We start from the raw sequence: 13,524 nt of genomic DNA, 5'->3' as shown, positions 1-13,524 counted from the left end.
ATGATGATGATGATGATGATGATGATGATGATGATGATGATGATGATGATGATGATGATGATGATGATGATGATGATGATGATGATGATGATGATGATGATGATGATGATGATGATGATGATGATGATGATGATGATGATGATGATGATGATGATGATGATGATGATGATGATGATGATGATGATGATAATGTTCGATGATAAATGATACTTGACAGAGGAGTGTCGTTTGCGGAGATCATGTACAGGCATGCAGGATTGGACTACAAGCAGAGGTGAAGTGTGATTCTAGCGTCGACAACTTGCTCCACACCTCTTGACACGACAACCAAACAATCAAACAGGTGGTCGTTGTTCAAACTGTCAAGGAACCACGACAAGGAGATGGAGGTGAACATTCTTATCAGAGATGTCTCTACAGCACTCGTTGACTATTTAGTCGCTCCGCCAGTTGTTCAGGAGGGCAAACGTGACGGCAGAGTATGCATTCTTCCACGACGACCCGACCAGGAACTTTGTCATTGATCGCTCCTACGTCCGAGAGTCCCTTATGGTCTAACTTCCTTCTCATTCTCCTCCCTCCACCTGCAGCCATCCTCCTCCTTGTCCTTTTCCTTGTCATGGTCCTTGTACTTTTCCTCCTCCTCCTCCTCCTCCTCCTCGTCCTCCTCGTCCTCCTCGTCCTCCTCGTCCTCCTCTTCCTCCTCCTCTCCTTCCCCTTCATCTACCATTCACCCGCTTCACAATCTTACGATTCCTCTTCTTTTCATCAGATCTTCCATCCCAACGAGGGGGAGAGGCTTTCCAATAACATCTTCGACTACAGCCTGCTCATGTTCGTCTGCTCTTGTTGAGGTAGCCGCTGACCTGTCTCTTGTCCAGCGAGAGGGCCTCCGAGCTACACCTCATGGACAGTTCCTTTGCTCTCCTCGCTGATTACCTTGACCTCTCCCACGTGTCTCGAAAGGTGCTGGACACGAATATGTCCCCTCTCCTTCATCTTCATCCTCCTCCTTCCACCTTTTCCGCTCCTACCTCCAACCTCCTCCACCTTCCTCCTCCTTCAACCCCTTCCGTCCTCTCCTGCATCTCTACCCCACGTGCCGTGGACTCGAATACTCTTTCGTCCTCTCCCCTCCTCTCCTCTCCTCTCCCCTCCTCTCCTCTCCTCTCCTCTCCTCTCCTCTTTCCTCAGCGTCTCTGATCAAGCTCAAGGTGATTCACGTCTACGCGCGTCTCAACCACGATGGGAGTCCATCCGTGACGTCGCAGCAAGATTTGTATCAGCATGTAATTCTGCTTCTGCCCCATCTTTCCCTCTTCTCCCTCTACTTCACTTCCGCTCCCCTCGTCGTTGCCGATGATTTCCCTCCTCTTTCCTTCCCTCCCGTGCTTTCCAAGTAAACTCTTCCTCAGGACTGGGAGCTCCTTCACAGTCCCATCAGCCACCAGCTCGTCGACATTCACGTCGTTCATCCAGCCGACGGCGCCGTCATCGTGGCTGGCAGGATGGTCAGTGAGGACGACACTGCGCCGGAGGATCAAAAGATCACCATCGCCATCTCCGACTTGGCTCCTGTACGCGTCACCTTCCTGACCTCGTTCGCTTCCTCCTCCTCCCCCCCCCTTCTTTTCCCCCTCCTCCTCCCCCCCTCCTGTTCCGTCCGCTCCTCTTTTCCACCCTTCTTCCTCCCTCCTCTCCCCTCTCTTCCCACTCTCTCTTACCATGAATTCTTGCTCCCCTGCTCCTACTCCTCCCTTTGCCCCCTCCTCCACCTCTCCTCCACCTCTCCTCCACCTCTTCTCCTCCTCTCCTCCTCCTCTCCTCCTCCTCTCCTCCTCCTCTCCTCCTCCTCTCCTCCACCCTCACCTCCTCGACCTCCTCTCACACAACCCTAGATGCCGCCGCTCTCTACCATCCTTCTCTTCGTCGATGGTGTTCAGGTCGCAGCCGTCGGGACTCTGGAGCGAGCTGACAAGCTTGCTTCGAAGGTCTCGAGGATCCAGCTAGAGCCGAGCAGCGAGACGTACAGGAAGGGGAGATGCGAGATGAGAGGCACAAACAAGTTTGCGGCTGCTTGGGAGGGAGTGACAGTGAGGCAGTTGACGGGGTCGTTCACCAGCTGTTCTCCCTGCACAATCACTGCGAGTTGGACATATTCTATAATAAGGTGAGAAGAGACGACGATGATGGAGACGATGGAGATGATGATGATGATAATGATGATGGAGGTGATATGATGATGGAGATGATGATGCTGATGGAGATGATGATGATTATGATGATGATGGAGATGATGATGGAGATGATGATGATGATGGAGAAGATCATGATGATGATGGTGGTGGTGGTGGTGGTGGTGGTGGAGATAGAAATGGAGGTGATATGATGATGGAGATGATGATGATGGAGATAGTGATGGAGGTGATATGATGATGGAGATGATGATGATGATGATAGTGATGGAGTTGATATGATGAAGGAAGTGTTGATGAACTCCCTGAGCGTCTTCACTTTCGTCATGACTTACGTCTTGATGAAGTTCAGAGAAGGAGTACACGTTGTCGAAGCTCTCCTGAATACTCCAGTCCGGTAGACCTCCTCCTTCCACTGTTCCTCATCGTCCTCATCCTCGTTGTCTTCCTCCTCCTCGCCCTCCTCCTCTTTCCTCTTTTTCTCCTTCAAGTTGCTCCTGTCGTTCTTATCCGCGTCTTCTTTCATTGTCTGTGAATTCTCTTTCCCCCTTCTCTTCTCCATCTACCTTCTGGTATCAATCTCCGCGTGCAGCTCGTCAGTCGATCGTTCAGCTCGGGTGAAATTTCGGGTGGTCGGAGAAGCGAACGAGGAGGTGGCAGCTCCTGAAGAATTTATCCGATGACACAATGAACAGGAGGAGGAGTCGAAGCAGCAGATGCGAGCGGCTCAGACACACGGGATGGAGGAAGGGAGAGATCAGGGGCAGGGGCAGGAGCAGGGGCAGGGGCAGGGGCAGGGGCAGGAGCAGGAGCAGGTTGGGCTTGCTTCCCCTACGATTTGCCCTGCGAACTTCAGCGCGGGAGTTCTCGAGGTCCCGATGTCAAACGGGGAAGCGCTGGACAAGCTTTCTATCCTTGAGATCAAGATGAAGAAGATGGAGAAGACTCCTAAGATCTACCATGTCCGTCAGGTCCGTCGGCGCCCTCCTCCTCCTCCTCCTCCTTCCTCCTCCCCTCCTCCCTCCTCCCTCCCTTCCCTTGCAACGTCGACATCTTGTCATCAACCTCCTCCTCGTCTCCCCTCTCATTCCTCTTTCCTTCTCCCTGATGCCTATCGTTTTCTTCCCCCCTCGTGTTCGATGTACTTATCGTCCTCGTCCTCGTCCCTCGTCCCTCTTCGTCCTCGTCCTCCGATTTCTCATGATCCAGCAGGAGTTCGAGCTCCTCCTGACGAAGGTGGAAGAGGAACTCAAAGGAATGAGGGGAAGCGAGCTATACCGCAGCCTCCTCGCGGTTAACTCAAAGTTGTGGGAGGTAGGACGTCCTGTTTCACCTTTTCACTCATGATGTGATGCTGATGATGGAGATGATGGAGATGATGTTGATGGAGATGATGATGATGGAGATGATGTTGATGGAGATGATGTTGACGACGACGACGATCGAGACTTTCGGGTTTGATATCGATCATTATGACGATGGTTGAAGATTGAGGACGCTGTCCGAACACATGAAGCAAACAAGGTATTCGTCCACTCTGGTCCATCCTTATCCTTATCCTTATCCTTATCCTTATCCTTATCCTTATCCTCATTCTTGTCCTTGTCCTTGTCCTTGTCCTTGTCCTTATCGTTCCCCTCAGTTGATCGCTCCTGCGGTTTTCTTGTCATGTCCTTTCTTCCTTCTTCTCCTCTTTCTCTCTATCCTCCCCCTCTCCGTCTCCTTCGCTCCACTTCTTCCCGCCTTCGTTTGCTGATCCCTTCGAATCCTCAGAATTTCGGGGAAGATTTCATTCACAGCGCCAGGAGCGGTAGGGGCTGAGTCCTCTTCCTCCTCCTCCTCCCTCCTTCTCCTCCTCCTCCTCCTCCCTCCTCCTTCTCCTCCTCCTCCGCCTCCTCCTCGTCCTCCTCGTCCTCCTTCTCCTCCTCCGCCTCCTCCTATTCTTCTCATACTTCCTGCAGTATATCGCCTCAACGATGAAAGAGCTCGGATCAAGAAGGAGATTAACATGCAGACCAGGTGCCCCAACTCCTTGACATCCTCCTTCCCCTTTCTCTTGGAACCATTCCCGTCCTCGTCCTCGTTCCCGTCCTCGTCCTCGTTCCCCTTGGAGTTTTCCTTCTCCTTCAATTCCAGTGTTCCTGACGGACTCGTTTCGAACAGTTCTAGCATTGTAGACGAGAAGTTGTATCACGAATACACTTAGTACTTGAACATCTCTGACCTACAGCCTGTGACTCTGCTGAGGCTCTCAGTTCGTGACTCCGGGCCGAGGCTTAGCGGCGTCGAAACTTTTGTATCACGTAAGGTCCCGGCGCCGTGATCGGATCCGGCCGCGCCATGACTGCCGCGAAGTGCGGTAGCCGGCCCGGCGGCGCAGGACGCTGTTGCGGCCGGGCCCGGCCCCGGCCTCTTGCCGGGGCCCGAACTTGCGGGGCCCGCCCGACGGTGGGGCCCGAACTTGCGGGGCCCGCCCGACGGTCACCAGTGACGGCCGCGCCCGGGGTTCAACGCCGGGTTCCGGTCGGAAGTTGGGATATGACGGTTACAAGTCGTTTCCATGACGGTTGCTCGGTTACCATATCCATTAGTCGTTCAATCGCAACGCTTCGCATTGTTGCTCCTCCGATTCCGAGTGGCGCCATGTCAACCCTCAGTTTTGTCTTAGGGGGTCCTAGTATGTGTATAACCACAATAAGACCCAAACAGTTTCTTAGGATTGTAGCACCATGATATGACCTGAGGATATGATATGTCATAGGCAACTGTCTTATGACCTCTGTGTCTTAGTTAAAGTCATACTAGGCATATATGATCATCTCCTATGACCTGTATATGACCAGAGTTCGTACAGGGATCATAGCAATATTCCAGCCCGCCTCACCGCAAAGTCTGAAGGAGAGCTCCCGAGAGAGAATGAGAGAATGAGAGCGAGAGAGAATGAGAGAATGAGAGCGTGAGAGAATGAGAGAATGAGAGCGAGAGAGAGTGAGAGAATGAGAGCGAGAGAGAGTGAGAGAATGAGAGCGAGAGAGAATGAGAGAATGAGAGAATGAGAGAATGAGAGCGAGAGAGAATGAGAGCGAGAGAGAATGAGAGAATGAGAGAATGAGAGCGAGAGAGAATGAGAGAATGAGAGAATGAGAGAATGAGAGCGAGAGAGAATGAGAGCGAGAGAGAATGAGAGCGAGAGAAAATGAGAGAATGAGAGAATGAGAGAATGAGAGCGAGAGAGAATGAGAGCGAGAGAAAATGAGAGCGAGAGAGAATGAGAGCGAGAGAGAATGAGAGCGAGAGAGAATGAGAGCGAGAGAGAATGAGAGAATGAGAGAATGAGAGAATGAGAGCGAGAGAGAATGAGAGAATGAGCAGAGGGAGAGCAGAGATGAGGAGGGAGAAGATAGATGAGGAGAGAGGAAAGAGCATGGTGGCATTGTCGTTGTTGAAGAAGCGTGCTACCAATCGAGAGAAAAGACACGGATGAAGAGAGAATGCAGAGCAGTTTGTGTTGCAATAAATCGAGTGATAACCAATAGACAAGAAGCAGGACACATTGGATATCGATTTGGTTTATCTCACGATGCTTTCAAGGTCTCACTGCCGTCACCACCTCAGCTCGGAGGGAGGGTCCTGATCCCCCCTTCCCTTCCTCCTCCCCAGTCACACATATTCACATCCACATTGTGTACGAATATACATTCAACGCTGCTCTTTCCAGCCGCCCCGGCGAGGTTGGGCGAATCTTTTTCTCAGGCCATGGCCTTGTCCATGGCGTCCTCGATCACGTCACAGATAGTATGAAAGTCTTCATCCTGGAACATGAGGGGAAGGCGTACATCGCACGCCCACTTGATCACTTCCTCCGTCTTAGGGAGGTGATCGAACTGAGGGATGGAATCCGCAGTGTACCTGGTGGTGAAGAATCAGCCACGAGCTGAGGGGGTTTGAGCTCCCTACCTCCAGTTGCGGAAGTAGCGCGCGTTGCTCTTGGCCCCGAAGACTTCGATAGGAACCCCGTTGGCTCCTGCTGCCTGTATGAACTTCTGGAGCTGCTCCTCCGACATTCCGTGCACGTTGAACTGCACAGAGTCGTAGACAGGAGACACCTGGAGTGAGGGGGGTGAGATTAGGAAACATGGAACTTGTGACTGCTGTCACCTCCTTGAGCTGCTTCGGGACTTTGATGTTCCGAACGGCGTTCAGCCTGGGCTCTACGATGTCGAGGTAGCGACGGTTGTACTTCTCAATCCTCTCGTCAAGAGTTGAGATCTGGTCCGGCGTTACAAACTTTCTCCTCCTCCTCCACACACAGAAATACCTGAGGGTAGATCATCGCAGCGGTCACTCCGTGCATCCTCATGGAGTAGTTAGGGATCTCGTGTTTGATCTCCTCAAAGATCTGGGAAGAGAATCAGTGGGAAATGGTGAAGCAAGCGTACTTGACCTCGTCCGCGGGTCTCAGCGAATGCTTGTGATACAACTTCTCGTAAGCTCCAGCATAGAGGATCATCTGAGGTCGAGATCAGCACTTCCGCATCCTCCCTCGAGCGCCCTCACCTTTGCCGCAAGCTCGTCGTCGTCCGTAAGGAGGAAACCTCCTTCCCCTGCCTCAAAGTCACCTACCGGCTGTCATGCAAGTTCAAACTGACCAGAGTTGAGCATCTTGTAAGACTGGCTCGAGAAACATGACATCACGCCCTTGTGCCCGGTGTGCTCTCCCCTCCAATACACCCCCAAACTGTGAGCACAGTCCTCTGCGTACAGACGTTCACGGGGCGTCTTTGTCGAGGAAAGAACCTCACCTAGAAGCACAATGCCACGATCTTTGCAGACTTGCTCAATCTTGTCCATGTCCGCTACTTTCCCACGCATGTGCGAAATCATGCAATACTTGGCACCAGTCTCATCCGCCATCTTGGCCTAAATGGCACCCATGTCAGAAATCCGCCACAAGCACGTTTACTCCAAGACTAAGAGAGAATTCACAACTCACCAGATGTTCAGGGTCCATCAAATAATTCTCAGTGCACTGAGTTCACCGTCAGATTCTTTTCTCGCACACAAGATCAACAATCTGTGCGAACCTCGACATATACAGGTTCGCATCCAGCATGCACAATAGCAGATGGAACAGCAGTGAAGGTAAATGCATTGCTGAGGACTTTGTCGCCAGGCTGCCTTGTCGTCAGAAGCTTCCATATCAGAGATGATAGAAGGAAAATCTAGAATCTATCTTTTCATGCTCACGAATATCACCTGCGCTCCCACGCACTTCAAGGACATGAAGATGGCGCTTCCACACGAGTTGAGTGCGACACAATACCTGCCAGTACATGTGTTACTCAAACGATTGATGCAGACTTTCGCATGCTTACTTGTGCCCAGTGTATTCCGCCAGCGCTTTCTCACATCGAGACACCTATTGCATGATGACGATGTGGAAGAGAGAGGGAGTAGAGTGAGCAAATGCTGTAAATTTGTTCTTACCATGCATGTGTCAGCCGAATCAGAGTTGTAACGGTAAAGGCGCCCAGTCTGATTTCAAATCTCAGTATTATTCTAACCCTGTCAGGATTGTTGTACCTTCATCAACTCCGTTGCGAGGCGAATTCCTTCCTCACTGTCATAGGACGATCAGCAACGCAGATCCGACGCTTAGTAATGAAGTTTACGGGATGGGATCAGGAGTTTTAATGCTCTTCGTGAGCTTGGCTGCAAAATGCAAGTAAGCAACAAGGAACTTGCGTGGATACAATAGATGAGGCAATGAGGAGTACAGAAGAGGCATACGGTCCTTGTACCTTGCTTGACAGCTTCTCGTTCAGGGGTGTACACCATCTTCCATCCTAGCCTTGAGGGACGAGTCCTACAAGTAGGGGAAGGCTATTGTACGAAAGGAATTAGCGGTTTGCTTGCAACAAGCTTGCCTGCACTGTCCTCACCTTGTTGTATGGTGGAGTGGCTGACTGCAGCTTCACCCCGTTGATGGATTGGAAAGCAACCGCTTGATTGAACAAGCATACAGTGGCACACAAGCAGAGCAGCTTCATGGTTTCCTGCAACTGCAGGGTTTCGTGAGTCACATGCTATCCTTTGGATCCTTGGACAATCTCTCAGAACTCGCTTTCAAAGATCAAAACAACTGTGAATGCCATGTGATGTGACAAGTCAAACATCATACACTGCCACAACACACTCCGTCTGCAAGCAAAGGGAAGGTGAGGGTAACATCGAGATTTAAGGGAGGCCATCGGAATTTTACAGCTTCGGAAACAAAAAGCAGAAGACTTTAGAGCATGGGACGAGGAGCAGATCAGTTGAGACATCTAGCACGAAGATTTCGAAGTCGAAATGAACGACAAATTCCCCTGTCTTGCATGAAATCGGACATCACACTAGCGTCAGGGTGTATTTTTACAGCTCGTCGACACCGACAACAGTCAGCAAACATTCCTATCATACCAGGGCACAACAACAGAGTTTGTCTACCTTTTCTCACAAACAAACACTCTATGGATTTAGCAGATAGTCACGAGTCTTCACACAGAAATTTTGTTCACACGATCTTATGAATCCCCTCTTGCACCTCCAACGATTTGCCTCTTCCCAAGGATCTCCTACCTCAAGTCTGATATGTCACACTACCTAGCGATAACATGCTTCCTTATGGAACAATTGTAACATCACAATCATCGATCCGCAGCTTCTCTCCCTCCTTCTTCTCTCCATCGCCTCATCGCCTCTCATGAACATTTTCCTTGCCATTGCATCTTTCTTATACCTCTACCCCTTCTCTACTCTCACATCCAAACACCAGGCACCCCACCATGTCCCAATTGATACTACCCTACCCTCCTCAGCACAAAAAGTCTACCCTACCCTTGCACATTCTCAATATGTACCTACCCCTCATCTGCAACTATCAATGACCCCTGGATTCTGCCAAAGGTGAGTACCCCACGGTACCAACTCCCTCTACGCACCACCGTCTATCTTCTACAGCTCGGGTCCGACCAGGTCCACCCCTGCAAGCTACAAAATTGCAACTCCTGGCCTTGACCGATCACCCCCTACCCCCTAGCTTGTTTCATCACCCCCCTCTGTACCCCACATGTCACAAGATAGAGCATACAGACAGGGTATCCAGAAGATATGTGGTGGGTATAGAAGGACTTTGTAACAGCCCTACCCCCACACTGCTTCCCGCACCCGTCAATTTTATACCCCACCCCTTCTAATTCAATCTGCGACCTACCAGGTCCCTTCACCACCCTACGTTTGCACCATAAATACGAACATTGTCAGCAATCCTCATGGTGTACCCTACCCTATCGACCCCCCATACACCAGCATCAGTCCCTGGTACCACCCACCTTAATATCCATTTTGCCTAACTAATGCATCACCCCTGTCCTTTCCTTGTGTCCACCCACCCACCTTGTTTTCAGAACAACAACCCTAACCCCTACCCTGCCACACTCTTTACACCACCCCCACCCCCCAAGTGGCCATGATCGACCCTCCAGTTCCTCCAAAACCTGACAGATCCCCTGCTGTTTGGCGGGTAGGAATTTGTACGTAGGCCAACTTCATACATCTCGAGATTGCGGTACAAGTTTGGTGTTGATTTCCCATACAAAAGTGACCAATGACGATTTTTATGATTTGTATCTGAGTTTGTAACACCAACAATGTTATAAATCTTGTGGTCGTCCGCATACTCACTGAGGCCCCCCGGCGTTTGTCCCCGTAGGGACCTCAACCAGCACGGCCGGCCTGGATGTTTACTACACCACAATATTATTATAAGTTTGTATTGAGCTTGGGTACCAACAGTGACGGTGCTGATTCATAGTAGAGTGAACTTATTCTCTATTGTTAATGAATCTTACTAATGTTTTTACTGAAGCTCTAAAACACCTCAATTTTAAAACGGAAGCCGTGCAGGGATCGCCTGACCTGCAGGGAGCACCGAAACCAAAGGATTTCACGTAGTGCTAAGGGTGGTATGACCTACCTACCCCATCATATGCCACAGCAACAGAGTGCACATAGGGGGTGAGAAGTACCCTCATCCCCTACCCCCGGGGCGAGAGAACCCACCCTGACCCTCCAAAAGGATCTGGCGGTGTAAACCAGGACACTTTCGACAAGCTCGCCTCAGGTGGTTGCCGGGCCCGGGCCCGGGCCCGGTGCCCGGTGGTGCTACCGCGGCGGCACCACCGGGTTGTGTTCAGCCACAATTCTTAGCTTGTGATCCCCTCTTCCCCCGGCAGACCGCTGCCAGCCACAAACCATGCAGGCGATGCAGGCGATGGAGATGAGCCTGGCGCATGTCGACGGGAACACGTTGATGAAGTGCATGCAGACATGCAGGTCCATGCGCTCCTGGATCATGGTGAGCTGCTTGTGCGCATGTGCCCTGCTCTTCATTCTTGCACCTCTGGTCAAGATGTTCTCGAAACCTACCCCGCTGCGCCACTCAGCTACAACTTTGATTTCACCGCCATGGCGATATGTAGGCGCATGACAGACCGCGTCTACATGATATCACTTGAAATGTTCATGTGTTGGTGATGATCTTGCCTTTATCGACAGAGTGATGAATCGGAGAATCAATGGATGAACGCGTGTTTGTGCGATTACGCTTTCACCGACAAGCGGCTGCCTTTGGAGAGTATGGGGAATGCTGCTACACACAGGTGCCTCGGTTCCTCCCTTCTTTCATCATCAGAGCGCTGATTGATGTTCCAGAGAGGCATGGCTAGCTTGGAGCAAGGAGTATTCTGACTTCTTTGGGTCTGCTGATTGATAGTGGGAGCCGCCGACATGTTTGTGATCTTGCTGGCAGGAGCAAGGAAGACCTTTCCTATTTGAGGCGCGCGGCCCATAGTTGGGTTGCAATCTCTGGTGATTCTCCTGGATCTTGCCAGCTGTTCTCTTGAAAGAGCATGCTTTGCTTCGACAGATTGGCTGAAAAAGAACGCCCCTCCGATGCATGCAACGCTGATGCCCGGGGTGAAACGGGTGATTTTCTTCCTGCTTTCGAGGTGATGCACCAGTGCCGATGAGTTTTGTGCGCAGGAAGAGATGGAGAAATTTGAGGGTGGAGGCACACTTCCTTCAGCACTGAAAGCGATGTTCTCTTCGATGGATAGGTGGGGGTCGACCTTACGTTTGTGCTGCAGATACCGGATCCACAACGGGCAAGATCCGAGAAGAGCAGCCATAGACATAGCAAGAGAGTGAGTGAAAACGACCTTTGGGTGTTGGGTGATACACTGAGAGTGCTGATTCTTGTTGCAGCGATTCCACCTTTTTTGGCTTGTTTGGAGGCTACAATTTTTATGACCATGTTATCAACTTGCGCATGTTGTCGGTAGGTTCTTGTTGGAGAAACATCTCTGTGCTATCTCCTCACTTCTCTACAGCTTGAAGTGGGGTTGAATCTTGCAGAACAGCAAGCAGCGTCCTTCTCGTGAGTTGAAAAGTGTTTCAATTATCACCCTTGACCAGTGGTGTAGGTGGGAGGAGACTGTTCCCGATAGACCTTTCGTGATAGCTTGTTGGCTTGTCTTCAAATAAGTCCCATCTTGTAAATACGACTCTCCAGGTTCTCTGAGAATGCCGGATACCTCAGGACAAAGTCGGATCCCCAAGATGCTGGTGCGTTCTTTCTCATTTGTTCCATCTACTCTCGGGACCGTGACGCATATCTTCGCAAAGGTTGTGAACAACAAGACAGCAAAGATTTGGCTCCGTGGACATGATTCAAGATTGATGAGAGCCTGCAAGAACACGGATGTTTCTGATGGTTCAGCTGAGCCCAGAGTTGTTCCGTGTGCTGATTGTGTTTTTCTCCTCATCCTCAGGCGTGCTGAAGTGGTTCGAAGACTTTGCTGCTCGTGTGGCTGCTCAGAACTTTGAGTTCAAGCCAATCGTCCCCGCAGCTCCATTGCTGGGCCTCAGCCTCTATCCCCGTTGCCCTCCTACTGGTGGAGAAGCAACGACGCAGAGCATCAGGATCCGGGGTTCTTCGGTACGGATAATAGACTGTACTGTACGACCTTTCTGATGGGCACGTGGACAGATCTTTGTGCCCGAGAAGACTAGAATCAACTACTGGTTCACCTACTGCTTCAGGATGTCGGCCGTTGCTGCTCTTCCGGCTGAGTGGGGAGGAACATGCCAACTCGTAACGAGGTCAAACTGCAGACTGTCCTGAACTGCCTTGACCTGACTCCTTCTTCCTCACTTCAGGCATCTTGTGTTCAGTGATAGCATCAGCGAATCTCCCAACATAGTGGATGGCGAGGGCGTGATCGGCGACTTTCCTATCCTCAAGGTTTCTCCTCCTCTTCCTCTCAGTATTCCTGTGCCCTTCCTGCTCCGATCCTCGTGGACATGCAGCATCGCTCAACTGCCCTCCTTTCCGGCAGCTTGAGTTGATTGATCTGACCTTTTCCTACAGTTTGGACGGCACCAGCGATCTACTGGCCAACCAGAGCAAGAAGGAGAGTACGAGTACGCCAGGTTTTCTGCTTCTCCTGATTCCCCTGCTCGTGCTCGTGCTCGTGCTTAGCTCCTCCTGCTCCTCCTGCTGCTGCACTTTTTGCTCCTTCTTCTGCTTCTGCTTCTGCTTCTGCTCCTGCTCCTGCTCTTCACCTCATGCTCCTGCTCCTCCTAACTTGGATGCTATCCAGCTGTACAGGCGTTGACAGCGACCTCGGAGAAGTGTCAGGGTCCTTCAGGTGAATCAGAGGTTCACTATCTTCCCAGTGACTTTTCCCTCCAGATTCGTCCCCGGAACTATCAAGGCGCCCAAGGTCTGAACAGCCATCGACCTGTCGATCGACTTCTTGCTTACCTTATCAGACTTGTCGATCGACTTCTTGCTTACCTGATCATCTTGTCATCTCTTCATTCCTGTTGTTGCTGGTGCTGCTGGTGCTGCTGGTGCTGCCACGCTTCTGCTGTCTCTTCTGCTCTCCTGTTTCAAAGCAATGCCATCCTGTCATTTGTCTTGTTGCCTCGATGCTGAACTGTGTTTCCAGGGCCCTCCGTTTGACGTCAAAATCCCTAATATCAAGCTAATTGTCCCTGACTACATCTCCTAGAGTTGCTCTCCTTGTGTGGAAAACGATTACACGACACCAACTGTACAAAATCTCCAAGTCTCGGGCATTCACTTGCATCCTCCTGCTTTCAGTTCTGCCATGTTTCCCCTTGCTACTTCTATTGCATTACTGAAGTCAATGTGAACGATGCTGTCACTGAACTTACACTTGTTCTATAATTCATTCTTATTTGCAATAAATTGACAAAGAAA

At 51.0% G+C, this 13,524-nt stretch overlaps 3 protein-coding genes across 3 annotated transcripts; 2 read left to right on the top strand and 1 right to left on the bottom strand.

Moving 5' to 3' along the window:
• Positions 1 to 619: 619 nt before the first annotated feature.
• Positions 620 to 4,401, top strand: GUITHDRAFT_146028 (hypothetical protein; the record flags this gene model as incomplete). The annotated part of the gene is made up of 13 exons (XM_005823012.1): positions 620 to 834; positions 882 to 966; positions 1,215 to 1,289; positions 1,416 to 1,577; positions 1,944 to 2,093; positions 2,543 to 2,592; positions 2,788 to 2,848; positions 2,891 to 3,166; positions 3,408 to 3,509; positions 3,684 to 3,719; positions 3,969 to 4,005; positions 4,157 to 4,214; positions 4,359 to 4,401. The coding sequence occupies 13 exons, from the start codon at positions 620 to 622 to the stop codon at positions 4,399 to 4,401; spliced, it is 1,350 nt and encodes a 449-aa protein (XP_005823069.1).
• A 1,349-nt stretch (positions 4,402 to 5,750) lies between these two features.
• Positions 5,751 to 8,259, bottom strand: GUITHDRAFT_90075 (hypothetical protein). Its single transcript, XM_005823011.1, has 17 exons — positions 8,138 to 8,259; positions 7,997 to 8,078; positions 7,868 to 7,907; positions 7,779 to 7,815; positions 7,683 to 7,730; positions 7,571 to 7,614; positions 7,452 to 7,518; positions 7,280 to 7,369; positions 7,189 to 7,224; positions 6,998 to 7,115; positions 6,845 to 6,949; positions 6,753 to 6,799; positions 6,640 to 6,705; positions 6,514 to 6,594; positions 6,354 to 6,464; positions 6,153 to 6,301; positions 5,751 to 6,104 (listed from the first exon to the last, which is right to left on the bottom strand). Exons 1-17 carry the CDS (start codon positions 8,243 to 8,245, stop codon positions 5,945 to 5,947), a joined length of 1,389 nt encoding a protein of 462 aa, XP_005823068.1. The 5' UTR covers positions 8,246 to 8,259; the 3' UTR covers positions 5,751 to 5,944.
• Positions 8,260 to 10,491: 2,232 nt separating this feature from the next.
• On the top strand, positions 10,492 to 13,312 carry GUITHDRAFT_146026 (hypothetical protein; the record flags this gene model as incomplete). The annotated part of the gene is made up of 16 exons (XM_005823010.1): positions 10,492 to 10,593; positions 10,794 to 10,897; positions 11,047 to 11,105; positions 11,164 to 11,222; positions 11,280 to 11,353; positions 11,384 to 11,440; positions 11,502 to 11,574; positions 11,627 to 11,673; positions 11,809 to 11,861; positions 12,068 to 12,234; positions 12,286 to 12,398; positions 12,456 to 12,540; positions 12,667 to 12,728; positions 12,899 to 12,946; positions 12,991 to 13,021; positions 13,250 to 13,312. 16 exons carry the CDS (start codon positions 10,492 to 10,494, stop codon positions 13,310 to 13,312), a joined length of 1,197 nt encoding a protein of 398 aa, XP_005823067.1.
• Between the last annotated feature and the right edge of the window lie 212 nt (positions 13,313 to 13,524).

Source organism: Guillardia theta (genome assembly GCF_000315625.1).
Source record: "Guillardia theta CCMP2712 unplaced genomic scaffold GUITHscaffold_115, whole genome shotgun sequence".
Taxonomy (NCBI): domain Eukaryota; class Cryptophyceae; order Pyrenomonadales; family Geminigeraceae; genus Guillardia; species Guillardia theta.
This window is presented reverse-complemented; position numbering and strand designations above follow the sequence as displayed.